This window comes from Ixodes scapularis, unplaced genomic scaffold, assembly GCF_016920785.2.
Source record: "Ixodes scapularis isolate PalLabHiFi unplaced genomic scaffold, ASM1692078v2 PGA_scaffold2__306_contigs__length_199485367, whole genome shotgun sequence".
Classification (NCBI taxonomy): domain Eukaryota; kingdom Metazoa; phylum Arthropoda; class Arachnida; order Ixodida; family Ixodidae; genus Ixodes; species Ixodes scapularis.
Window position 1 is genome coordinate 171,515,943 of NW_024609857.1, and position 27,338 is coordinate 171,543,280.

Here is a 27,338-nt window from a genome sequence, read left to right on the forward strand (position 1 = left end):
TTTTTACCCCTTATTTTCGAAAAGTGCAAGAACCTGAAAGCGAGGGGCTCTAATTATACAGAACGTTCTTAATTTCCTTAAATATTCGCTTTGGCAGTAGAAACGAGAGGACGTAACTCGAGCGCCGAACAGGGTGCCTCTAGTGGTAAACAGATTGGTTTTGTCGTGACTCGGGTACTTGCCACAGCATTGAAAATGCGCCGGAGCGAGCTAGATATCGCGAATTCATGCAATTTATACGCCTTTCTACATCAATTAAAATATATACTGCGTAGTTTTATTTCGTAATAAAAATAAAAACTCACCATCTGTGAAGTTCTGCAGGTTTTTACTGAAACCTTCAATCAATCAATCAATCAGTTTATTTTTTCTTTCAAGGGGTACACACTCCTTGAAATGGTACCTTGGTGCAAAAGGCGATCGTGTCGCCTGACTGGGCACCAAGGTCCAATGGGGGGGGGGGGGGGGGGGGGCAAAATCCAGCAGCAACAGCAATTAAGGTAAAACTTCGACAAGAGAAAAAAATACTTATACAAGATATAACGGATACACACATACATACACTCAAGAGAAAATGGATGCATACATAAAATTGTAAAGAATGAATACTAGCACACATTGATGTTGTTTAACATTGTCATAAAAACAAAGATTAAAAAGTAATACAATACATCAAGCAAAAACGAAATAAATAAAAGTAAGAAAAGCACTTCGGTATAAACCATAAAAGTGAAGAAGCTAGAATACATTCCTAAATTCCCGGCACATATAAAAATAGCAATCTGGCATTGTCCACACAATAAAATTAAAATATAAACGTGATCACAAGGTATACAAGATTTTTAATAAAAGCGGATGCACAAAAAATGCGGGTTAAAATTAAAAAAAAAAATGTATTTCAACATATCTATAGAATTATCAACTCAGTGGCAATCAAAAAGGAGCGTAGACTTTTTTTAAATGTAGTTCGATTTGTAGTAATTATGAAATTATTACCAACAGCATTTAGAAGCTGGGAAACCTGAAAATTGATCATTTGTTTTCCGTAGTTAGTCCTAATAGATGGTAGTCTGTTAGGACTACCATCTATTATCTTATTACACTTCGTTTCACCATAAGTCTAGACGCAGCCGACGCTACCGTCTGAGGGGACCAATCAGACGGCGTCGAAAACGCACCATCATGGTGTTCAGCATGTGTCTTTACGTGCTCTATCACAGCTGAACCAATCAGAAACGCAAAAGGCCTAGTGACTTGCGCTTTCTTGTCCCTTAACCACGTAGCGACCGCTACGTATGGATTCAAGCTGAAACGAGGTATAGACAGTGCTGCTCGACTTGGGTGCGACGTGTGCGTAGTTGCGAGTTGCGATTTTCACTATGCAGTTCGTGTTACATGTGCTTTAAACTGCGGGTGACATATATGTGACCCTTTGCTAAAGACGATGTAAGGCAGTAGACACCTAGGATAAATTCTAAAAGGTTCAGATACAATATTGTGGACATGCGCGTGTTCCGTAGCAGATTCATCAACGTCATCAAAACAGCGCGATTTGGGTTCCAACTTCAATGGAAATCAAGCGTGGCTCTTGAATCCAGTGTTTTTTGCCCTATGCAATTGTGGACCTTTGAATACAACAAAACCAGAGAACGCCAAACACGATAACTCTCTATACTTGATCGTTTTTGGAACAGGCTAGTGAATGTAGACATCAAAGCCGGTTTTCGGAAGAATGAAATCTTTTTACGCACGAGTGCAAGATCTGCGATAACGATGACCTATAAAGTTGATTATCCGCATATGTGGTGTACGTAAAGCGGTGACTGTACGACACAAGGCGCGACAAATCTCGCACTAACGAGCGATCGCCGGTATTTCCCTTTGTTTCAGTCAGCGAAAAGGCTTAAAATCAAAACAACCAGCATAGTGGAATACACTCATCTTGGGCTCATTTGTAGCTGATAAAATTTAATACTGTTGATAATAAATGACAGTCAGAGCAAACTGCGAAACTGTGCCGATGAGCTCACGCCGACTGTTGGGAATTCATGCAAATGGTCGGGATAACGTTTTACCGCAACACATATCTTCTACGCCTTTCCGAACTTCCCGCAAAACTAATTTCTATAGATACGGGAAGTGAGCCGGTGATCGACGATGAATGCAGTCGCGATGTGAAACGACGCGAACGTGAGCCTACAGCCAACTTCTCATCGCATATGTATTTGAACTTTACTACATGTTTGGCAAAACAAAGTCGTGCTCTCTTTGTCAATGTTATTTAGTGCACAAACAAATATATCTGATATCAGCATCGCTCATTCGAAGGTTATAGAAAGTATATTTTTCTGGTTACGGGACATTTGACATGATTTATCCACCTAGGCACACCGAGTGTAGTCCGCGGATCAGACTGCTCCGTTGCATCTACATTTTGTCAGACAAAAAAAGCAAAGGAAAAATATTGTCTCACACCATACTTGTGTTCCCATTCATAGGACACATTTTCCTTTGACAAAAGCGTGCCACTACACATGCCTTTCCAGGCTGTTAGCTGCATTCAATTCTGTCGTAATGAGAACCCCCCCGTCCTCCGTAGTGTAGCTCTCCGCCGGGGAGTCACGGCAATTCTGCACCGACTACAGTCGGGTGACGCCGAGCAATGGGCGATGGCAGAGCTACAGATAGACGAAAGGTTTGACCAACGGGCGTGGCCCGCTTGGCAGCTCGTCAACTATGTCACGCGAAGGCCATGGCCACGCCCCCGTTCGGCGTCTTCGAACCCAACTGACGTCGTGGACCTATACTTGCCGCGCTTGGGTCTAAGTTTCCTTTAACGTATGACTGTGTTGTACGAATAGCGAGTGTTCTAAAATGCGCCTTTGGCTCACGGAAACGCAAAGAGGGGCATCACAATCAAAGGAGAGATACAAGTAGGCGTTTATTAAACAATGAGGTTGACCGGCGCCTAAATCCTGTTTGCTACATTGCGAAATGAACGGATATGAAAATCGTAAGATCGAAGCAAGAAAGGCAACAAGAGAAAGATACAAAAAAAAAGAAAAAGAAAAAAAAAGTGGAACAAAAGATCGTTGTAATAAATTAAAATAAAAATAAAACCGAAAGTACGTCACTGGAGGCCATTATAGAAAATGCGCGACGAGGCAGCCAGGCTCGTGCCATCATTCAGTCAAGTCGGAGTGAAACAAACTCACCTGGGCGCCTCCGAGGGATAAGTAAGAGCACGTTGTGCACCAGCAGCAGACAAACTTGCACGCCGTATTTTGTTTTAGATCAGGCGCTAGCAGTATTTATGCTGTCTCGTGTATATTCAGGAACTACGAGTTAGTTCGCGGTCACCTTGTCAGTTTTCTTCTCCGTACGCGCGGCGACAAGATCCCGCTCGTGCGTAGCGCGTACGTCGGAGCGCCGAGAAAATTTAGATCTTCCATGTTTTAGCTAATTTTGTTCCGTTTTTGACGAACATTTGGCAAATTTTTCGGGTCAGCGAGCTTGTAGAGATGCGTTCAATTTTTTTACAAAATTCAATTGTCACGCCAGGTCTTCTTTAGTGCACCCGTGCTTTTCTAAAAAAAAAATTGACCGCTTGAATGAGCTACGTTCTTTATGGCATTTCCTCCTCATCTTACGTCAACGCAACAAATGAGATGGCATGCCCGAGGCGAAACTCCCGATATCGGTTGATCGAGCCGTGCGTGCCGACCGCGATACTCGACCGAGCTCTTTTATCAATGATATAGCCATCTCGTTATCTGAACATCTTCGAGGGAGCCGGGAGGTTACGAAGGCTGCGCTCCAAATTTTACTCGAATGGACCTCAGTTACTCCGGCGGAGTATTTCACGGGACAACACAGATAGACTAACGGTGGGCGCTGGTAGGTTTTCGAACTCCAAGGTACAGAATCTTTGCCCTAGAGTGAAATTGACTAAATGTTGGAACAAGGCCGAAATAACTTCGAGCGACTCAGCGTACAGGACTACCCGCGAAGGGTAAACTAGTTTCTTTTCAAATACTATATTTAAATCATATTGATATGCCGTTCCTGAAAGCAGCGATTTAGTGTTGTGTCGTTTACCCGCAGTCTCGGGGTTTTCCTCTCCCCGCAGTCTCGAGGTTTTTTCCCGTAGTCTTGGGTTTTTTTCAACTAAGTACTCATATTCCAGCATTCATCGTCCGGTTAGTACATATATATTACCGAGATACAAAAAAAAAAACCTTGATTTTTTGTAGGTCAATTAGCTTTTATAAGAAATCTTTATTCGGAGTTTTAATTCATTCAGCTCATGGTCTAGAAAAGAAAACAAAAGACAGACACATTTCTCTCCTGCTGTAAATAGTCGTGTTATGGTCTTGACCACGGCAGGATCAGCATCATAACTTTAAGGGGAAGCGGCTAGTTAAGAGCTTATACCAGAAGGTCAAAGCCACTCACCATTACTTATAAACTCGTACGCGTATGATCGCAGCTTTTAGTTAGAAAATAGAGCTGCCGTCGACGTCAAAAGAAGCCTTCTTGCCTTTCTAAGGCGGGGGTATGCCGCAAGCGTCGACATTACTTTCATAAACTATATTTTTTTACGTTTCTTCTTTTTGTTTCCGGGTCATAAAAACAAAATCTTGGCGGCTGTGATTAAAGCAATGAACGGTACAAGAACCGACACATTTTGTAACCAAAAACCTAGACCAAAAAAAAAAAAAACGTTTTTACTCAGAATAACACGTGACGTAACTTTGGGCAACGGAGGAGACGCTACCAGGTCGCTCGCTTCACATAAGAAATCAGCCTCTTTCTTCGAAATGCGAACTTCTTTCGAAACGGCCCTTTTGAACATGAATGTCTTCTTTTAATAAATTGCATAACATAGTCGTAGGTATCACTATGTTGTGTAGTATCGGGAACAACCTCAGGTCCACAGTTGACTAGCGCTCGCGAGTTGCCTAGGAGCACGCGCTGTATGAGCCCTCGGCTTGGTTTCGGCTACAATTACATGCTCTGCATGAGCACTCGGGCTGAGACTCGTGTACAAGCACTGCCATGTCCGGAATAGCCCAACTCTTGCCATGCCCGGAACACAGCATGTGCCGCGCGCATTGCTAACCACAAAACATTGCTATGATTAAAGAAAACGGAAATGCACGCCATATTTACTAGGTCGCGTGTCACATGTTCTGGCTGCGAGTTGAGGGGATAAACACAACCCGTATTTTTTTAATCCTTTTCTGTGTTGCGAATGCTAGTGGCTTGAGAGATTGACTACTGTGTTTTTTTTAATTTTGTGAACGTGAAGGATTCATTCGGGGAAGTATTTAGTGAAACAAAAGAAGTCGCTTGACGGCCCTTTCATCATTCGGTTGACAGTTATGTTTACTTATGCCCTCTTTCAATTTTCGAGGGAAACTATTTTTTCACAATAAAAATACCAAAATGTAGACATTTCAGTGATCAAATAATTTTTCGACGCTGAAAGAGACGTTATTGTTCAAACTTAGTCTTGTGCGGGTGTCCAAGTTTTAATGAACATGTTCTTATTTCAGAGGAGGTTTCTACGCAACGAAAGCTTTCCCTGGACTCAAGATCGTTTCTTTGAACATGAACTACTGCAACAGTTTGAACTGGTATGTTGCGGGGGTTTCCGCTCGTAGATTTAGTTTCTACGAACGACACCTTGTGCACTACTTGTATCTCGTTTTGGTTCCCTTGTTTTTCAAAAACTGCTATGAAGAAAAACAAAATACCTAAATTTTCTTTATTTTTATCATGTATATTATGAATTTTTTTGATCGCGATATGCCATGTACAACCAAGTTATGTCATGAAAAAAGGTGCACATTCTTTTAATACTACCGCTCTTTCTTTTTAAGGCAGTAATTCACTTTGAAAACAAGCGGAACTGCACATGTCCTTAAAGTAGTAGACCTCCAATCTCATAAAATTCAGACATTTCTTTCTATTTATTTATGTAATCATACGTTACTTGGTTATTTTGTTTGTTTGCTAGTTTCTTTGTTTACTGTCCGAGCCAGAAACATTACAGCTAGGAGCGAGTTACATGAAAAAATAGAAGTACAACAAAATGTGCAAGTGCGACTGCAATTAAGTAATCTTGCAAAACTGTTAAAATAGATTACGCATGACACTTCCAAAATGTAGGATATCGAATACCATGGTTATTGTTCCGGGTAGGTGATTCCACATTCCAAAAGTGCTGTCTTGTTTGTTTTCTTGCGCAAAGCACAAACATCATGCTCCCCATCTAAATCAGCGTGCCGGCAGCCGTACATATCTGGTTTAAGTTTGGTCACAACAGGTAAGTTTGAGCACACTAAATGTTCGAACCCATTTGAGACGTTCGCAAAAATCGACTTTTTGATGTATCGCGCTGTAATTTACTACAGAGGTGGGGAAAGGTTGTGGAGGATTGTTTTGAAAATATCAAGAGCTTAACCTACGTCATTCAATAGAAGAGAAAAAGAAGGGCCTGTTTTGGGCGATCTACTGCGGCATTCGTAGACGGTGCGTGTTGCCTGTAAAATGCTGCCGACAGATATAGGAAGAGTCGAGTGTGCGCAAGCGCCGAGTTTCGCAGGCGACCTCCCGAAAGTTTTAACTACAGAAGGGTGGTGAGCTGGTATAGTTGGTATGATGATACAATAACAGTTTCCTCAGTGCGGTGCACGTCTCTCTAATGTAAACTTTTCAAAGCTAGATTTAAAAAAAAAAATATACTCCAACCAAAATTCCTAAAGGGTTCCGCTCAACATTTTAAAACCTGCTCTGTTTCTTTATGAGGGATTACTAAACCGTGTTGAGTAGCAGCTGCTTTTATCTTCTTCTTAGTTCATTATAACTCGAAATTTCTTCTTTTTCTATACAGATGGTTTCTTTTTAATTACTGTCGTCAGGTGGGGAAATTCATAGACATACACCGATGACAAAGTCCGCAGGGACCTGTTTATTTTTCCGGGCGTCTACTGAATGTGTGAAATCATGGCCCGTTCAGCACACGCCGGGACATGAACAGATCTCCCAAACCGTTGCCATTGGTGTATGTTAATGGATTGCGTCGCGTCACGATGGCAATTACCAAGAAACAGTCTGTATAGAAAATAAATACCTTATTAGTTATTATCAACTAAGAATATAGAAGCTGCTGCTGCTCCACGCGATTTAGTCTCCCGCGATGAAGAAACCAAGCAGGTTTTGAAACGTTGGTCTGAACCTTTCTTGGAATTTTCGCTGAAATACTTCCTTTTTAGAGTTAACTTCCTCCACCCAGATATATTTATGTTGAAAATGTTCTGATTAAAAATTTAAAAGCGCCATAATTGCATTTGAATGAATTACATAAGAAAACAGGTATCTAGCTACCTCGGTCCTACCAATTATTTTGTAGGGAGATGATCGGTTAAGACGACGCATCCTTTGGTATCTTGTGCTATCTCATATTGGGTTGCGCATCGCCATGGTAGTCTGCAAATAATGCCGTAGATTGCTCAAAACGGTAGCTTATGTTTTTTTTTAACAAGTTAGGTTTACTTGTGGATATTTTCACTTGAAATTTACACCATTTAACCGGACCTGTGTACTAAATTGCAGCACAATATGTTAAGAAATGAATTTTAGCTTACAGTCTAGAGTGGGTTCGACGCGTTAGTGTAAACGCTGTTGTAAGAAAATGTACATTTATCTATATTATTATAAATGCATTTCCTAACTTGTCATCAGAATCCTTGGTGAAAGAGGGTATAGGTGATAGCGTCATCCACTTGGTCAAAAGTTTACTTTTCACCTTCGAGACGCATGCAAATGTCGCAGAGGGAACCTTTGATGCTTGAATTAGGAAGCAACAAGACCTGTCTAGCTAATTCATTGCACATGCTTCCCTGCAGGTGGCTGCTGCTGAATTCCACAGATCCTGCCGACGAACTTTTGTGGCTCGTCGAACAGCTCCAGGAGTCAGAGATCCAAGGAGAGAAGGTGCCGGCCCATAAGTTTCAAATGCCATGAAATACGAGGGGATTGTAGTTTGAATCGGGAGACTCTATCCACAATTACACTAGATGTGACGGACAGTATGCTAAGAAAGAAAGACCTTGATGATAAAGATGTTCCTAATTATAGTGGGCACCAAGTGACACCTCTGCAAATATTATTTTGTCGTGCATCTTTAACCACATTTTATACTGTCCTCGTCGCACGCGGCATGAGTAGGTTAATTATGAATTCTAGGCCTTGTTCTTTATAGCATGGGTTGTTAGATGCGTGCGGAAAGACGGTGGGCGGCGCAATGATGTGGCTCCTAGCAGTGTCATATCGCGTGCGTATTGTGTGTGGCAGCGGAATGACAGCAAGAATTGCCTCAGTTGTTTCTAATCTTCGTCAGCTTACTTGAAAATCCCGCTACAAAAAATGTTGGGGAGCACGGTCGGCGATAATTTCTTTTACATTATAGATGAAAATTAAAAACACGGTGTTTTCATGCGCTGAAGAAAACAGCCACCATCCTTCCATTTTCTTGAAGCTGAGTTCAATCCTCCAGCGAGTGAAATGCAACCTGATAAAAGGAAAAGCGAAAATTAATTCTTATAGATCTTTTATCAATTACTAAAACTGATGAATATCATCCTGTAGTAGTCGCAATAGCGTCATCGAACGCACAAACACTTTGTAGGTACAAATACACACACACACACAAAAAAGCTGGAGTTGAGTTACACTGCGAAGACACTATTAAATCTAAACTTCGAGCAAGTCCTGCGGGTTGAATCAATTCAGGACACAAACATTGCAACGCTGGACGTTAGTAGGTTGACCAATATTAAGAACGAAATATTTAGTTCGGCGTGAGATTGAGAAAAAAGGACGTGGTAAGAGACGGACGTGGCGGTCGCATTGGAAAGTGAAAGAGCAGACGCCGCGTCCGAGCACAACGCGACGCTCAAGCCGCCGTTGTCATGCGTCACCAACTTGATGCCAATGCGGAGTGCGGCGCGCACTGTTTTGGTGTCGCATGCTGCCAATGAACATCCCGGAAGGAAATTATATTGCACTAGATTGAACAAGCTGCCAAAGTTATGTGTTCGCGCTTGTGGCCGTATTTCCTTCAATGACCCGGAGGAACAGAAAGTAAACGAAATCGCGAGTTCTCACTTGTCGGAAAATGGTAACCAAAAGGAAGTGACCCGATCTAACCAGAAAGCAACTTCCCTGTTTTGACACGCTGCGGCTTCCCCAGCCGGAAGCCGTACCACCGCTCTTCGCGAACGAGTTTGGACTTCCGGTAAGAAGGCAGAAAAAATGTTCGTTTTGTTTTTACGACGACATTCGTGGGACGAAGACCAACCACACATTACAGACAAGGTTCGATGGCGAGTCTGTGGCTTGAGGCTCTACAGAGAGGTTTAATGTTCTGGACAAATTAATTGACACGGACGGATGTGACACCTCGAACAAGGATAATTCCCATTTCGCCAAGGACAGCATTTCTTTCTTTGAGAAGACTAGTTCATAACCCCTTTTTTAATTTGTTTTTTCAAGTCGTTCTGGTTTTCGGTAAATCTGATAAATCCCGAAAAATACTCACTGGTATAAATACTGCGGTTTCGGATTTTTCAGGAAAAAAATAATTTGGGGACTGCCTATTGCAAAAACTCGACTATTAAGATTTTTCTGGAATCCTTAAACAACTTTCACAGCTATTTTTTTGTCACTTTTTTTTGTTTTTTTTTTGTCACTTTTTTTGTTAGTACCAGAAACGAATCTCTACGAACCCTTATCACACAAAGAGGGTGACCTCTCTGTGTAAATCAAAATCGGTAATCAATTCAGTCGTTTTTTTTTTGTTTTTTTTTTTAATACGCATTTTTTTTGACGAGGGCTCAGCCCCGTTTTTTAACAAGTTTCTTTCCGAGCCTGGCATTCCTCTGGCCTCCTTTTGTTGAAGATTGAACTTATATACACGCTCATTTGACCCACCTGTGTTGACGACAGGGATTCCTGATTTGGTCAAAACTTAATTTTCAGTACCAGCGCGCGATGGGCAGGAAGCGAAAACTTTCGACTGATTGGATCAGAGAATACATTTTACTAGGGTGCTTTGCACGTATCTCTAAAGAATGATCGTTTATGGCTGCAAGTTTTGCCACTTGCAAGTAAGCCCGACTAATAAAGGAAGCACCATACGCCTCGCTGAGTACCGGAATTCGAATTGGTACAACCAGCTAGAAAACTTGTCTCCAGAGAAGTAAGTGTTTAATTGTGCCCCTATTTCTGACAAATTAATTAAGACGATACAAAATAAACACGGCTTTTATTGAGTCGTCAATAAAAAAAAAACACTGCTTCAGTACATTTGCCTTCTACTTTCCTCTACCTAGACGAATGACACTATACAAGGTGTTTAATTTTAATTGGAACAGACTAAAAATAAAATATGGTGTATTTGAGAGTCAGACTAGGGTGGCCTAGAGTGTTGAGGCACCCTAAGTCAAAAGAGTGTTTCCTTTATCAGGCTCGGTGGACATTTGACGAGGGGATAATTCTCATGGTGACATGTCATATTAACTAAACCACTATATTAACTTTTTAATTAGTACTCTTAGGGGCCATATTATATTTTCAATATTTACAAAAATTATAATTAAAGCCCAAATGAAGTTTAAAAAAAAATATTTGCGAAAATCTTATGATTTTTTAGATATTAGCCGATACATATTCGAGTTTTTTTGCCTGCCATAAAAACTGTAATCAAAAAGGGCGTTGCGAGCCCACAGTGGAGCATGGAAGACTGACGTCGTCGTCGAAATCATGTCGTCACTATCGCTGCTGCGTGTCCTTAGTAGGTGCGCCGACGTCACAAGTGACGACGTGACCAAAATGACTACGTCATTTTCCCAAGCGTCATTGTGTGTAAGGCTAGATGCGCTCTCTTTGTAAAGTTTTAAATGAAGCGAAAAAATGCGAAATTTGATCGATTTTACCTAGAAAAGCATTACCGATATGTTTTTTATTTGGTTTGAACTCTAATAGTGTTGGCCGTCAAGACTGGATATTTCAACAAAAACCCTAAAACCAAAAATTACAAAATAATTCGCAAGTTTTAGTTAGTTAGTTAACTTAGCATGACTATTTTGGTCCCCTAATGTCCGCTGAGCCTGATAAATACATTGTAAAGGCGGAACTTGCCTCCCACTAACTTTAAAAAATATCTTCGAATTAAAGGAAACATCCTGTATACCCAAGGAAACTCCGAATTTTGTAGGCCTGCGAAGGAATGCTCCGACAAACTCCGAATTTGAGGTAGAAAATAAAACCCGAAAAATACGCTTCAGATTTTCTTAAGAACGAACTCCCAAAATGCAGAACCAGATTATGGCTCATTCGTTGGTGTTTCCAATCACTCAATTCAATGAATGCCTCAGAATTAGCGTCCTGAATGCCGTTCGGTTCAATAAAACCCCAACAGGTTAGCGATCTGCTGAAGCTTTTTTTCTGGCAAGTGGGCGTTATATTTTTTTTAAATATAAAATATCGCCGGCTTTCGTTCCGATCACTTATGCAAAACATTTCACAAGACTAAATTTGCCTGCAAAAACATAAGAACTTGAGTTTATTCAATTTATTTAGTGTATGAATGTTACTCGTAGTTTTTCAACCAAAGACGCTGAAGGTGCCACACCAGAAACGATATAAAAGAAAGTCGAACAAGCTTAAATGCAACAAATACCTACTATGATTTACCAACTGCGAATCTTAGATTCTAATATATGGTTGCCCCTCAATCAGTTAGGATGCAATAATATTGCCCAATCGGCATCAATAAAATCTATCTTTTCGAGGGTAGCAATGATCTTATAATATGCGCTTATGAAATGATGTTTATAGGCAAACGTTATATACAATTTATAGCATGTTCAGAGACTTACTGTCCGTAGGCTAGGAATAGTTTTGCTCAGCCCTATGATGCGGAAAGATAACAAAAATAATGTATTATGTCATCTGTGGGTGCCCTAACCTCTTGTGCAATGTGCAGGTTCACATTATCGGTCACATCCCACCTGGAATTGGCGACTGCCTTCAGGTCTGGAGCGAAAACTACCACAGGATAATTTCTAGGTAAGCGTGGTCTTTGATTTCTTCGTGTTAGACTGAATTGCCAAAAAACCACTGAGCGGCGCTTCGACATCGCCTACCGAAAACTACAGTGAACTGTTCTAGGACGCTTGATCAAATTTACACTTCCCGTTTCTCTAAAGTTCTGCCAACCATTTCTGTGGAACGTGCGGCACACGCACCAAGAGCGAGTTCCCCGATGTCTTTTGCTTCTAAGGGCCGCTGATTTCAGTGCTGCTACAGTGTATTAGAATACGTGGTAGTGTTGAGACTGGCGCGGCTCGGGAATGGGAGCTCACGAGGCCGCGTGTGGAGACCGTACGCGCGGCTCTGCAGACGTTGGCGCAGTAATGAATGGCTGAATCTCGTTGAGCTTGACTGAGAATGCGTCAAGCGTTCGCGGCCGTTGGCAAGGCTGTTCTTTTTGTTGCGTTAATTTTGCGCGTCGGTTGCATCTGCGAGTTTTCCATGCTATTTCACGGCGGGGCTAGACAGCGGCATCCCTTACGGTCTTAGGTTGAGATTTAGAAGCAATATAGATTTTCTACCGCTTGGGGTAGCGACAGCGCCATTCCTCCAAGTACTGCCAACCCTGAAAAACTGTTCCGACCACCGTGATTGCAAATGTGTGCCAATGTCCTCCTATGAGAAAACGGTAGTGTGCTGATTGAAATACTCCATGCTTACGATAAGCAGAGGCTTGTTTATGGAAATTCGTTTTTTGAGGAGACGAATAAGAGTTCTGCATAAGTTTCTGCTGGCGGACGGCCTCCTGTAGCTCTAGCTAGTATTGAAATTTCTCCCATTCAGTCTCGGAGCCCGATGAGTGGAGGCCTACACGGTGAAATTAAGGTGTCTTTCGAGAACGCGTTCAAGCGCTGTAGGTTATAGCGACCCCACCGAGCTGCGGTGGGAGAGAGAAACTACCGCCTAGTATGAAGGCAGCAAAAAAATAGCACCTTTTCTTTCCAGCGCGGACGTTGCTGTTTTCATTCCCTGTTTGATCGGCATGCATTTCGAATTTGATGTGCTTTTTTGGTTGTGCTGGAAGGTGAACCCGTAGAAGTAAAGTCAAAGTGTTGTCGGCAAGACAGCAACAAAGCAGCGCCAACTGGCCTCGCACCCGAACGCCTGGTGCGAACGTGAATGGCAGCGTCTTTTTTCGGAGTTCTAAAAAATAAATATGGCCTTTGAGTTCTAGGCGTCAGTACATCGCGACTACAGAAATTGGATACAGCGGCTGTGTTTGAAGCGCGTGGAGCGAAAATTCGCATTGCAGGACTCTGGGATCCTGAGTTCAATCCCCGCCCCTGCCTGTGGATCTGTATGAGCATGTTTCTTGCAACTGGTCATGCATCACTACTGCGCGGTGTAAGTTAAAGACCCGAGGCTAGCGGCTGAAGTGAACTGTATAAATTTGTCATCTGCAGCTGAGACACCAGGCGCTTTTGAGGCTGACTAACGTCCTGCTCTCGAAACATACACACCACACAGATATTATTATTATAACTCCGGACTGTGGTTCAATCAAGCTCTTCTAACAAGTTCGCGAGTTTGGCGCCAAAACGTTTTTATGGCGACAATTTATTCGCGGAGCTTCTGAGTTGCCGCTTTGTTGTCGTCAGTTATGTCCTCACTCAAAAGTGAAACAAATCAAGAAACAATTTTGTGACAGTCAAAGAACAAAATTTTTATGCCATTGATGTGTCAAAGGGACGCTGCCCGACGAAACACATCTTCGTGACCGGTATTAGTTTGTCGAAAGCGAAACTGGTTTTCAAGCCACTAGAGGGCACTGAAGTTTAAAATGTGGCATACTTTATATTCCTAGAATCTATACGTACAACACCACGGCTGGGCATTGGTTTCATGGGCACCTATCTCGGAGTTTCCACAGGAGAATGCCACTGAGCTTCTTCGAGTTTCATCTGACATCTTGTACCGTTTACGTACAGCAGCTTATGTGTCGATGCGTCGCGGGGAGCACCTGGCGCTGGAAGAGTCCATCTTTCGTCATGGTATGACTGGGAATAAGGCATGTCCTAAAAAGAATGTAAAGGGCAGGTACTATATTTTATACAATAACTTATTTCCTACCATATGCGGTGTATGGTACGAAATGAGATAATGATTTAGGAAAGGATAAAATAAGAGCATTAAATATGTTGTATTTGGAAAGGCTACGCTGGTTAAACATTTGAGTAAAACATTATTAAATAGTCTTTTGTTTCCTTTAAAAAAATACACAAACAGGAGCGAGTCTTTATGCTAGAAATATATACAAATTACGGGAGATAGGTTCGCGCGTACCTTGTGCCATATTATTAATATATATTGACAAACGGGTGTTTAAAATTCAATACTTGAGGGTAAAACTAGATTTAAAAACATGGAGCTAGGACATAGATCGCTTAAGTATTATGTTCAATTTTTAATATTTTTCTTGCTCCTAGTTTTCGAGCTGACAACTTCTCATTGCTTTTGCTGAATACCGTGTTCCGCCCCCAAGCACGACTGTTTTTTTGTTGTTGTTTTTTTTGCTGGCCCGAAAAAACTTTTGTGCATGCAAATCTTGAATAAACTTTGTTGCTATTCGGACCGCAGGTTCGAGGACACCGTCCGCGGCCAGTTCTTTGGGCACACACACATGGACGAACTCGAGCTATTCTACGACCCGACAGACCCCAAGCGGGCCATGGGCGTGGCCTACCTGGCACCCAGCGTCACCACTTTCAATTCGGGGCATCCAGCCTTCCGTGTGTACACTATCGATGGAAACTATCCCAACAGCACCTGGGTGAGTACTAGTTGTCGAACAAACCTCTTGCATGGTCGTGCAGCATCGTACATTCCACGTGCTAGACGTTGCGGGAGCAATGACGAGCGTACATAATGCTACCATAATTCAATGGGCGGTTTGTGCGCGAGGTCTTTTGCGATACTTGCAACTGTTCTATTTACGTTGCGAGTACGGCTTTTGCGTAGTATTTGTGTTTTGGTGTTTATATTTATGTAGATAAACAGCTAATAGCTGTTTATCTACCTCGATCAACTCACGGTTTATATGAACCCATTCTACATTGAAGCGACTGTAGTATTGCGTGTAGAATCAGACTGCGGTTCACAAAAGCAAGCAGCATCGGTGGTTTCAGTCGCTGTTTTTGTTTTTCCGTGCAACTGGGAGAGGGTGAGACCTAAAGTGCCTATATTAGCAGACTTTATTGTAGAACAGCTTATGTTAAAAACAGAATAACCTGCCTATCTCACAGCCATAGAGTGCATAGAATGTCCCATGAGACAATTTCAGAAATTAATAGATCAACTGGCGTATTTTGAACTCGGAGTGTATGCATGGTTCCTCGTGGCTGCGATACGCAATTACTGCTTAATAATACGTTTTATAATGCAAACGTGTCTCTAAAGTTAGATAGTATTCGCGTACATTTAACGCTAAACTCTAAGCTATCCGTATTGCGCGAACATATAGAAAACAATAAACAGCCAGTTCACCGAGGGAGTGAGCGTTGAGCGGGAAGGCAGCACTTATCCGAGACTTTCCCGCAGATGGTGCTAGACCACGAAACGTACATCATGAACCTGACGGAGGCCAACGCCAGCCCCGAAGCCCAGCCCGTCTGGAAAGCGGAATACTCGGCCAAGAGCGCCTACGGCATGGCCTCGTTGCAGCCGCAGGAGTGGGACAGGACTCTCAGGAAGATGCAGGACGACGACGTCCTCTTCGACCGCTTCTACCGGTCAGTGATTCGAGAGAACTTGCCAAGTCGGCACGAGTCGAACTTAGCACACGCAAACATGCAGAGCCAGTGCGGATTTCGGAACTTCATTCAGCCTCGCTCTGCGACTCAAAGAGAGCGCAGATTCTGAGGTCTCTGTGTAACTTTCCTAGGGTCGAAAATTCGGACAGTCGGTAAACGTTGCACATGGTGGGAATAAACAGCTCAGTAAACGCGGACGAAGACAACATATAAATACGGGTGGAAAAAGCGGTACTATACTTCGTTTCAGCTTAAGTGCAGACGCAGCCGACGCTACCAGCCAATTGGTCCAATCAACCGGCGTCGAAAGCGCAAATCACTGGAACTGCTTTATTTAATATTGGTTCAGCAATGACACAAAACGTACAAAAGATGATGAAAAAATACATAGCCTCCTATATACTAACAGAGCCTGGCAGATCGCCATGAGAAGTGGACGCCGAAATGGAAAAGGTGGAGTGGCAGACAACGGATAAAAAGAGAGCCACGTGACTGGCGCCCCGCTGTGGCGAGACGCCGAAACACACTTCTCTCGAGTGAACAAGTGTGTTTCGGGTCCTCGCCGCTACAAAAGCTGTGCGCTGACGTCCAGGTCTCCCGAGAAATGGCTCTTTGACGCTTTGTGCTACCAGATCCTCGCTCTCAAAATCTGCGACCGGGCACTCTATGGCTCCGTCGTCGAACTGCCAGGCTTGGTGAGTATAGAGGAGGCTATAACAAAGGACATGAAAACCCGATGGTGCAATTTTGACGATGTCTGATTGGTGCCGTCAGCTCGTGGGTTCGGCTGCGTCTAGGCGAAACGAAGTATAGCAACTGAAGTCCATTCGAAAAAAAGTGCCCGAAAAATGCGAGCAAAGTATGGTAATCTATCTGTCAACGCACATATGAACAAATTTGCCATCCAAGCACCACGCCATTGTGGGTAAAAGCACACTAGGCAACGTTATTTATTCTTGACTGCAGGAACCGAACCTCATTTTCGGAAAGAAACACGGAAGGTTTTCTGACGCAAATAAGCCGACAGGAATCTCCACCGAGCCGTGTTTAGTCCGCCGCCGAAGATTCTTAACGTACCTGAGCGTATCATGTTTAAATATTACACTTGGTCACAGACTTGAGCTCAATCTACTAACACAGCACGAACAGTTTTCAGCCAGGCGTGCGAAGCAATTCCGGCAAAAGCATGTTAGCATGCCTCATCGCAGCTGTGCTGTGAGGGGGCAAGGCTAACCTCAGCAGATGTTGGTCGAGGTGTTTTTACACAATGCGAAAACCTTCATTTCAATTTCTCTTATTTTTATGTCGACCACCGTAAGTAGACTTAATCAAATTTTTTAAACGAGAGCCATGAATAAAACTCATCACAAACAACCTACACACAAAAAAAAACTGGAGCAGTGGACACGCAAAGACTTGTTTGCAGAACTCGTCATATCGTTTTAATTTGTTTTTTTCTCTATTTGCCAATGCTCCTTGTTATGTACTGACAGACAGACTGGCGCTCATCAGCTCGTGGTCACTCGAGGAACGTGGGCAGTGAGCACTCGAGGTTCGGGGTGCGCGGGCAGACGAACGCCGGGCTCTGAAGTGATTGAACCGGTTTAACTGTTGGTTTCTTGTGCACCGACAAGATGTAACACTGCTAATTCCATCAGATGCATCGTCGCAAAGTGGAAATATAGACAAAAGAAAAATATGTAAAAATACAAAATAGTTCCAAATTAAAATACAAACAAAAGTAGAAACTAATGCACTAGCAGAATCTTTGTTAAAAATATCGTAATATAGCCCATCCCAGTCTATCACAGACCGAGACAAAAAAAAAAAAAAAACAAAAAAAAAAAACATGCGTGGCTGGTAAGTTTACTTAAGTGGGTGCCTTTGTCGGGTGTCGTAGCAAGTTAAAGCGTTATGTATTCGCCCACGTTAATTTTATTTTGAACTGAACCATACCCAAGCCGTTGGATAGGCTCAGATATAAATACATGTATATATCAATTAAAACCAAACCTGACACTTTTGACACTTTTAACAACAAAAAAATACTGACGAGATGAGATATAAAAAATACTATATATTCTCACTGACAAAAAGAAAAATATGAAGCCCGACTTGAGTGTCTTAACTAAAATCCCTCTCCCCCTTAAAGGAAAGAAAGAAACATGCATTGCCGCTGGCCTTTACACAACTCTCTCCCCTTCCCCCTCTCAACTGCCACTTTAAGTCGTCCTTTCACCGCTCAAACGCTTCCGACCCATTTGCCCTTGGCATTTGAATGCTTTAAAAGCTTGCAATAAAGCGAACTTGCGAAACGGCCCTTTTGGCGATTCGTCAGCATCTATCTGTGTTTGAGCATTTCTACTAAAAATACAAAAAAGGAGGAACTTTAATTATGCGCAGAGAACCAAAAGTTAACATAATTGGCAACAATATAAAAAAGTAAGAAAGAAGTACGAAATTGTCTTTTTAATAGCGAGAACTCAAGGTGTGGCTAAATTTAGTCTTTGATGACATTTAAAACTTAATATAAATTATTTCGAGACATTGAATTATACTAGAGTGGTATCAGTCGAGAGCACATATGCAGACCTACAGGCATATATTATATAATAATATAATAATATTATATAATTATATATAAAGATTCCTAATATACGAGGCTCCAAATATGTCACGAAGAGGTGAGAGATGCGAAGTTTGGCATGCAATATGCCGAAGCTGTTTAGTTTAAAGGAAAAAAATGGCCATGCGTCATCAGTTTAAAAAAAATGCTTTGAGGGTTTTTATTTTTAACTATTAATAAAAACCGTCAGAACTGAGTACGAAAATCAAGCAACGTAAAGGTAGAATATTGCCTTGCTGCTCTTCACAGTTTTTGTGGGAAAAGAAATCATAAGGTATGGTTTTGTTGATCGCGAAATTGGGGCCATACCATATATTTGTTTTAGGGAAATAGAAATACTCACCCCGACACCCGTGTCTGATTTAAAATTAAACTACCCGGTGTAGTTTAGCGACCACGCAAACTGAACACTTGTTCTTGATGCTGTAACCTCATTGTAGCAGTCTGCCTTACTCATATTTGGGTTTCTGGCCTGACTAACCTTTTTCACGTCAAGAAGTACAATGTTATATACGAATGTATTCTGGAGAAAGAGGGTTTTGGATTGCATACATCTATATCTTCTAAAACTGTTACTATGCGCATGCTTCTGCGGGATTACTTTTTTATCATTACTTTCATTCTTTAAACAATCAAGAAATTGAAATGGTGCTTCAACCGGTTTCTGAAGGAAGCGGGACCTGCAGTGACCCTTTTAAGAGACCCTTACATTCAACACTTGAGCCCCCCAGGCCGCATTAATCCTGTTATTCCTCGATATGGCAAGCATTTTGCAATATTCACCACTGCTGATTGGCCACGACACCTATATATTTGTTTTCCACTTCAGCACGTCTGTTTACCGCATTTATATGAAGATGGGTCGAACTTTTCATGAACATTCTTGTATGTCAATTTTCCCGCAGACCCAAGGACACCAATCAATAAGACTTACGAAAGAAGCCACTGAACGGTAATATAGGGAAACGTTTAGAAATGAAAAAATCGATAGACACAAAGAAAAACCTATTTCTGGGCTCCGACATTATCGGTGCCTCGTCATTTGCTGGGTGTCATTTGTAAATCGCAATGTTGGCTGTTCTTAAGCGTTGCAAAGAAATACACAAACAAGCATTGTGCTGATAAAGAGGTAAAACTATTTTCAAATAACTGCAATATTAGCTCATGCTTTTCTTTATACGCACAGCTGCTACTCGAGATACAGTGTGCCTTTCGCCTCAAATAGACACCTTTCCTGGCAAAAAAAAAAAAGTCACGCCATTATGTTACATGATATCATGACGACCCTAGACACCGTAAAGCAACGTGGCCCCGTGGTGTCACGTGCGATTGTTACGTAGCCGCCTCGGTGGCTTCGAGGCAAAGAGACCGCCTACGGATCCCCTGGTGGCGCGTTCGAATCCCAACCGAAGTGCCCGCAATCTGACGGAGGGTTCTTCCGGAGAAGGCGCCTTGTAACCGAGCCTTCTGATGTTAAAATATCCCCAGATTGCCGGAATAATTCTCCAATTTTCTGCTGGGGCGTGCCAGATGCCCTTCGTTGGTTGGAGACGTAAGATTCCTAAATATTTTGAAATCATGACGTACAATGTTACGCCACATGACACAACGCGACTCTGTGACGTCACAATATCATGCGACACCGAGATGGCGCCTGACATCATGACGCTGTGTGATGTCGCAGTCGTGCAATTTTACAACGCCGTGACGTAACACACCCTCACAGCTTGTGCCAGGCTCAGACGCAACACACTTTGTACTCCCCGATCCTCGTCCGCATAACAAGGCTAGCGTAATCATTTTATGTATCGCGATGTCACACAATGACATGGTGCCACGTGTCATCGTGACGTCACGTGACACCGCGACGTCACAAAGTCAGTGGTTTCACACGAAGTCACGGTGACACATGGCGTGAGCGTGCCAGGCGACGAAATGTATCATTATGGTGTCACATGACGTCCCGACACCACGGTTCGTTCCGACATCTCTTCACGACCGTCGTTTTCTTAGAGAATTCGGCAGACAAAACACATCTTGCGTTAGCAAGAAACTTTAACATTGTGATGGTGCGACAACTCTTGTGAGTCCTCTGAAAGACTAGAGGATCATTGAAGTGTCTTCTTTCCTGATTTCCGTATAGCTAATGCTGGTCGGTGGACGCCTCACTCGTGCTTCCTCGCCTCGAGAGAGGACACTCCTACTATATCGATGTACATGACACGTACTCAGTTAAAAAGGGCTCAGCTTGACCATGCAACAGGCTCTGTTTGTTTCCTTGGTAGCGTTGAACACACACTTTCACGCACCTGCAACACGTGCATGTGGGAGAGCGTGTAGGCAATGGGCTTCACTGGGTTTCACCTGTCAGCAGGCGGCAACCTGGCTGAAGGTACCTGTGGGCGTCGTACACGAGCCATTGCTTTTCTTCAAACGTCACGCAAGTTATAAGATAAAGGTGGATTGTATTTCACCTTCGTTTCGAGTGCCTCACGGGGCTTTTAAAAGATTGAAGGAAAAAAATATAATGCGTGCTAATATTGATCGTTTAGCTTATGCGATTCACTTCAATACCACGTTTACTAATAATTTTGTTTTGTTTATAATATTATATTATCTTTTCTTTTTTTACTTAGTAAACTTGCACTTTTGCTTGACTACCTCACTTTTATTTGCCCTCGGTGGAAACACCGGTTAATTATATTAATTTTCAATAAAATTGCTTCCTCTGAGGTGCAATCGAAACACTGAACCCTTAATGAAAAGCAATACACTCAAAGTATGCCTTTTGCAACGACAGAAAGTTATATTCGTGTACCTCAAAGTATGCTCCTCGGCACCAGCCATTTTTCAGAGAATCATGGACACCATGCTGAAAAACCGAAAAGCCTTAGTTGCTACTTAGATGACGTCCATATTACCGGTAGGCCGCCGGAAGAGCATTTAGCCAACCTGGAAGACGTCCTGAAGCGGTTGTCTGAGCGCGAAATTCATGTGAAGAACGAAAAAAAAAAGTAAGTTTTTTCAGGGGTTGCCTCACCTGAACCACGTTATTTCTACATCTATGGCCGATACTTCGCACTCATCACGGATTATAGACAACTGTAGACGAAGACGACAGAAAGAATAACACACTTGAGACAAAAAGATGACGGACACTTTGCAAAAAGCGTCCGTCGTCCGGACACTTCTTTCTTCGTTAAAAAGTGTCCGTCGTGCGGACACTTCTTCGTTAACACACTTAATAACTTAAGTGTTTTATTCTTTTTGCCATCTTTGTCCAATGACCAATACGCTCCCTAGTTTACATTCTCACTGCAGGTGATACTGGGCCAAAATACTGACATTCCGCCTATCTCGCTGCGGAACGTTTGCAGAGCTGAGCTGTTACCGTGTCTGCGTACAAATGCTCCTTCGTTTAAAAGAGATCCAGTGACTATTTTTTCTCAAGGTTTACTCTCCAAAATGAGAAAGACAACACTTTCGAAGGGGAAGAGGCATTCTATGCATTGCGCCTAGAGATGATGCCGGTGTCTTCCAAGGACATAACGCGGGCCACGGTTCGCGACCCGTTGCTTTGTCAACTACTGAAATAACCAGTGCGGGTTGGCCGATGCACGTGCAAACACAACAATTTAGACCGTTCTTTGACAGGCACATACAGATAATTGTACATCGAGGGTGCCTAACGTACGGCATGAGGGCCATCGTTCCGCCTAAGCTGCAAGAGCCCGTGCTCGACGACTTCCATCAAGGCCATCCCGGCGTTGTACGAAGTAAGGAGCTGACTCGCCGCTCTGTTTGATGGCCATTGGTTGGTGCAGAACTTGAAACAAATGTGCGAAACTATGAAGCATGCCAAGAACAGCGAAACGTCCCATGCAAAGCCTGTCTACACACTTGGACATGGCCAACAATACCGTGGAGACGCTACACTTGGAGCTTGTGGGCCTTTTCCGCGGAGCCATGTTCTTAGTCGTGATGGATACACACTCGAAGTGGCCAGAGGTGTTCATCACAGAAAGAACAACGACAGAGCACGCTGCAAATTGCCTAAGTGAACGTTTCTGCAGGTTCAGAATTGCAGAAACCGTCGTTTGAGACAACAAACCACAATTAGTGTCCGAGTAATTCAAGGTGCTCACGAAGAACGGCGGGGTCCAACTCGTCGCGAGCACCCTGTACCACCGGAGCACCAGCGGCCTGGCAGAACGGTTTGTGCAGACACGAAAGTGCATTACGCAAGCCATCTGTTGATGAGTCTCTAGACAAAGCATTGCAACGCTTTTTGTTGTCCTACCGCAATACTCAAGATTCCAGAAGAGGAGAAACCCCAGCACTCCCTCTTATGGGGAAAAGATTGCGCACCCAATTGGACATAGTGAAGCCTTCAGTGGAGAGAAAAGTGATACAGAAGAAGTTCACGCAAAGCACGCGGAAGATCTATACCCTAGCGGCAATTTCATTGTGCGAAAAACAGGAGTTCGTCGAAGTGACTACGTGGTACCGTCCTCAAGAAGACGGGTCCAGTCTCTCACCAAGCCCAGGTTTCTACACCTGGGCGTGTTCCTCAGGGCAAGTTCATCTGGCGTGGACACCTCGACCCTCTCCAAAGCTAAGCACGGCCGAGGGTAGAATCGGTATCTTCGGACACGGACGATGCTGAGAGATTCCTTATCTATCCGCCAAGCAAACAAGACGTCCAGAATGTGGTACAAGAACCAAGATTACTCCACCCTTCCTCCGTTCGGCAGCAGGTGTCCGTGTCTCCTCCAGGCCCATCCGTCTCTGAAAAACGTTATCCGTCGCGATTACAACATCCGCCTCATAGATGTCAAGCTTGCTCCTAATTTTTGAAAAGTCTACTTTTAGTGAGGCCATGTAATTAAAAGGGAAGGTGTGTTGTATAGGGACTGCCATGCACTCGCTACTGCTGCTAAAATGGCGGCACTCGTGTTATTCTTTGTTCTTATATCTTTGTTCTGTGATAGCTCCCTAGCGCGTGCAAGTCGGTCTGATTCCACGCACAATGGATAAACGTCGGTCTATGGTCCTCAGGTCTTCCTGTCTGCTGCACCATCAATACACGACATACTCCGTACACTAATAGTACACGAGAAGTATACTACAAGTACATTTGTCTACGGACCAAAAGCACACATTTAATAGATGTAAACATACTAAACGCACAATTTTATTATTCCTTTGTTCAGTTATTTATTACAGCCCTACAGACACCTCTTTGGAGAGCACCAGAAATTTGAATGTATACTAAAAATATACTTTATGCGTACTTAACTACGCTGAAATTGTACTTTAATTTCTTACATCTGAAAAAAAAAAAAAAAACTGCCGGCGGTTAGCGGGCATGTGGAAAACTACACTTTTCATCCCTTTCATGTCTCGCAGTCCGCCAGATTGCTTCGCGCTGCAGATAACAAGACGCCGCAGAGCGCGGGATATGAAAGACAGGCAGAACGCGTTCACCTCACTTCTGAGTTAGGTCGCTTCTTCTCTGTCCATCCGATATCAAATGTTCAGAAATCAGCAGCCGGTGTGTGTCTCCTTCAGAGCTCAGCACGTGTGTATTTGTTATTTTGGAAAGTGAGAACAGCGTACGGCATACACAAGAACACTTATAGTAGCAACTCCGAAAAGACCTTGAGTTTCTGCGGCAGCCATAGAGGAGTAAGTAAAGGAGCATAGCTCTGAGGTACACGAATATAACTTTCTGTCGTTACGCGGTCAAAGCTGCGGGCACCCAGGTACCCACCGTCCACCGTTTAATTTGTTTTAGTGCGGCGCTGAAAAGGCTGCTGACGGGAATGTCTTTTCATTTATTGTTTCATATGCACGCGCTCGAGGCAGTAGCCTTTACAGCGTTCCACGCCAGGTGTGAAGCGGAGCATAGTTCACCTATACTCTGAAGGGGGATCAGATGAAGCTATGCCTGAGCTAGTTTCACTTCATAAATGCCGCAGCGCCAGTAACTGGCACAGCATACGGTTCGCTATTATGATTGTTTGTCTCTCGCGCAGCAATAAACTTCCCAACAAGTAAATAAAAGCGATGCGAAGTTATATTAAGATGTTTACTTTAAAGCAAGGAGCTCAGCGGCGACGATGCCGAAAAACCTAGAAAAACTCTCTTATGTCATGAGTCTGGCGACAACAGTCTAGAATATTCCCGTAAAACTTCAAAGATTCAATTTCAGATACCTTCATCGCGTCAAAAGCTTTAAAGCCAAATCTATTTTATATACACTGCGAGGAGCCAGAGAAATAACGTCACAATAGAGTACATCCAAACACAACAAAAAGTTTATGACAACGTGATACAGGTACGAAACAATTGTTGCGTGAAGTCAAAAATGACTCTGATAAAAACTACATTATATTTACTCGTAGCGAGCGGTATTACTGACGGTTAAAAGGAAGCAGACGTGATTATTTTGTCGTGAACTCTAAAATTTAGGTCTTAGCGAAAGCGGGTGAAACGACCCGAAGCGCGCTCGCCTTCTCGCCGAAAAGCTCTTGCAAGTGTGTATGCTCATGATTAAAATGATCGAACTCCACAGTCATAATCCAAAATCCAGAGCACGACACAAAGATGGCACAAGAAAAATTAGGTAAACAAATGTCAATGCTACGTTTAGGTGCGAAGAAACGGGCGACATGTCTCTCTCGAACACCATGGGGACGCCATTGTTCCACGTCGTCAGGGCCGAGTCGCGTGAAAACAGGTATCACGTGACCATACGTGCTGGACATGCATTGACCTTCAATTCTTAACTCGAGTCTTAACTCTTTCTCTCCCTCGTGTTGCAGGTACTACAGTAAGCAGAACCCCCTGGAGGAACCCTGCAACACGGCGTGTCGCACGAAGGTCCTGTGCGAACAAAGGACGGCGCGGTCATCCGATTTGCGATTCTGCTAGCCTGTGCCGACAGACCCCTAGCATCAATAGGAATACTCAGCAGCGAAACGGCTTTTCGCGGGGCAGTGTTTCGCTACAGCAGCTGAAAAACGTGGTTTACAATGCGCTACAAGGAGCGAGTGAGCTACATGTGTTATTGTGTTTGTCTATCGGGCACACGTGTGCAACGGCTCGAATTTGTTAGTAGAACTTTCTTTGTACAAAAATAAATAAACGTGCTTAGTACCAACGCTCACTTCAAAATTGTCTCTTATTGCTGCAATGCATAATTCGCTGCCGGTTTTAAACGGCTTATGTCGTGTCGCATGTAAGATGTGAGTTATTTTGTTAGCAATTGTCACAAATGAAAAGGGTGGACAAATGTAGAACAGAAAATAAACTTTTCATAAGGCAAACTTGCACCAACAAGCAGAAGTAGGCTACGATGGGTCTTACGTCGGCGACGAATGGGCGACTCCAGCGAAGCGGCGAGAAACCGCTGCTGTTACGCACGCCGGATGTTTCGGGATTTTTTGGAAACAGAAGACACAATGGGAGGCGGGAATGGGCTGAAACGTCCCCAAGAAACATCGATTTATAAAAAAAAAAAGCCACGCCGAGCGGGGTTTGAAGCCCGGACGTCCGCGTGGCAACCCCGTGCGTTGCCAAGACCGCCACACAAGCGGCACTATGAAGCAACCAAGGGAGCTCAAACAGCAAGCTGTGTTTTAGGAATGCAAGGACTTAAAAAATCAGTTTTTTTTACAATGAAACCAGAAAAAAAACGAAATTTAGTTTATTGTGTGAATTTTCTGCAACGAAAGTTTGCAGGGATATTTGTGGCTGCGTCGAAACTAAATATAGTCATGACACGCATAATGTCAATGAGTTTCGTCGAGATAGCAAGTCGAGGTTTAGTCACAATGTACTAAGCACCGAGCCCATGAGAGAAATGTAACCATGGTTTTCTGGTTCAAATAAACAGACTATGCATAAAAAATGAAAGAAAGATCTGAGAATCTGAGAGAATGGGACGCTAGCAATGTTGATAGAATACGAAAGTTTGAAAACCTGGATTGAAAGATAAAAGAGATACATCAATCGCTCGCATGAGCCGACGTCCACCTAGTCCTGGTATTCGCCAAACCAAGAGTTGTCATTAAGTGAGTCTGTAGTATTCATATAAGTAAAAAGCACTCGTCACCAAGAAAGAAAATATTATTTTCCTTAGAAAATATTTATCGCTGAAATAAACGGGTGCCCATAATACTATTGGACAAATATTCGACTAGTGAAAGTCGTCTTATAAAGTTCGTTTATCTGTATTAACTTTTGATTAAGAAACTAAAAACAGTGCGGACGCGGACGTAGGACGAGAAGTGCACAGACAGGGCGCTTTGTTCGTATTAGCGCGGGTTTCATGTCTGAAACGTGCCCTGATGTGGTTTTTGAGATCACCTAATAATGACGATAACTCACTGTGGGGGCTTTAAGGATCCTAGAAATCCATGATCCGATTTTCCTGTTAAATTTGCAATCAAAGATCTAACGCTCCGAGGTCATCTCCGCCGATGGCACGACCCTTGGTCCTGCAGACAGGTCGACATGTAACCAATGAAAACGCGACATTTTGTTAAGATTGCAAACGCTGCTATCACAAACTGTGTATGGTTTTGTAGATGATAAAAACAAATAAGAATATTCGATTTCTTTTTTTTTTTTTTTTTTGCGGTGAGGAAACATAATATTGTATTTATTGTCTCAAAAGCAACGAAATGCGTTATTTTAATATTATTTTTATTTTTTGGCCTTTCGCGGGATTGATGTGTTCGGTCGTCAGCTTTCGAGCACGCTCTCGCTGGGTTGAATCACAGTCCTGGCTGGAT

General features: G+C 43.0%; 1 protein-coding gene across 3 annotated transcripts in view; it reads left to right on the forward strand.

The window, feature by feature from the left end:
• Window positions 1–25,716, forward strand: part of LOC8030315 (sphingomyelin phosphodiesterase) — a 116,325-nt gene extending 90,609 nt beyond the window's left edge. For all 3 annotated transcript variants that reach the window (XM_029990504.3, XM_029990502.4, XM_029990503.4), the window contains 6 exons: window positions 5,559–5,639; window positions 7,914–8,001; window positions 12,056–12,138; window positions 14,740–14,932; window positions 15,700–15,890; window positions 25,365–25,716. In XM_029990504.3, the coding sequence (XP_029846364.2) occupies window positions 5,559–5,639; window positions 7,914–8,001; window positions 12,056–12,138; window positions 14,740–14,932; window positions 15,700–15,890; window positions 25,365–25,473 (745 nt within the window). In that variant the 3' untranslated portion in view covers window positions 25,474–25,716. The remainder of the gene's footprint in view (window positions 1–5,558; window positions 5,640–7,913; window positions 8,002–12,055; window positions 12,139–14,739; window positions 14,933–15,699; window positions 15,891–25,364) is intronic.
• Window positions 25,717–27,338: the final 1,622 nt, after the last annotated feature.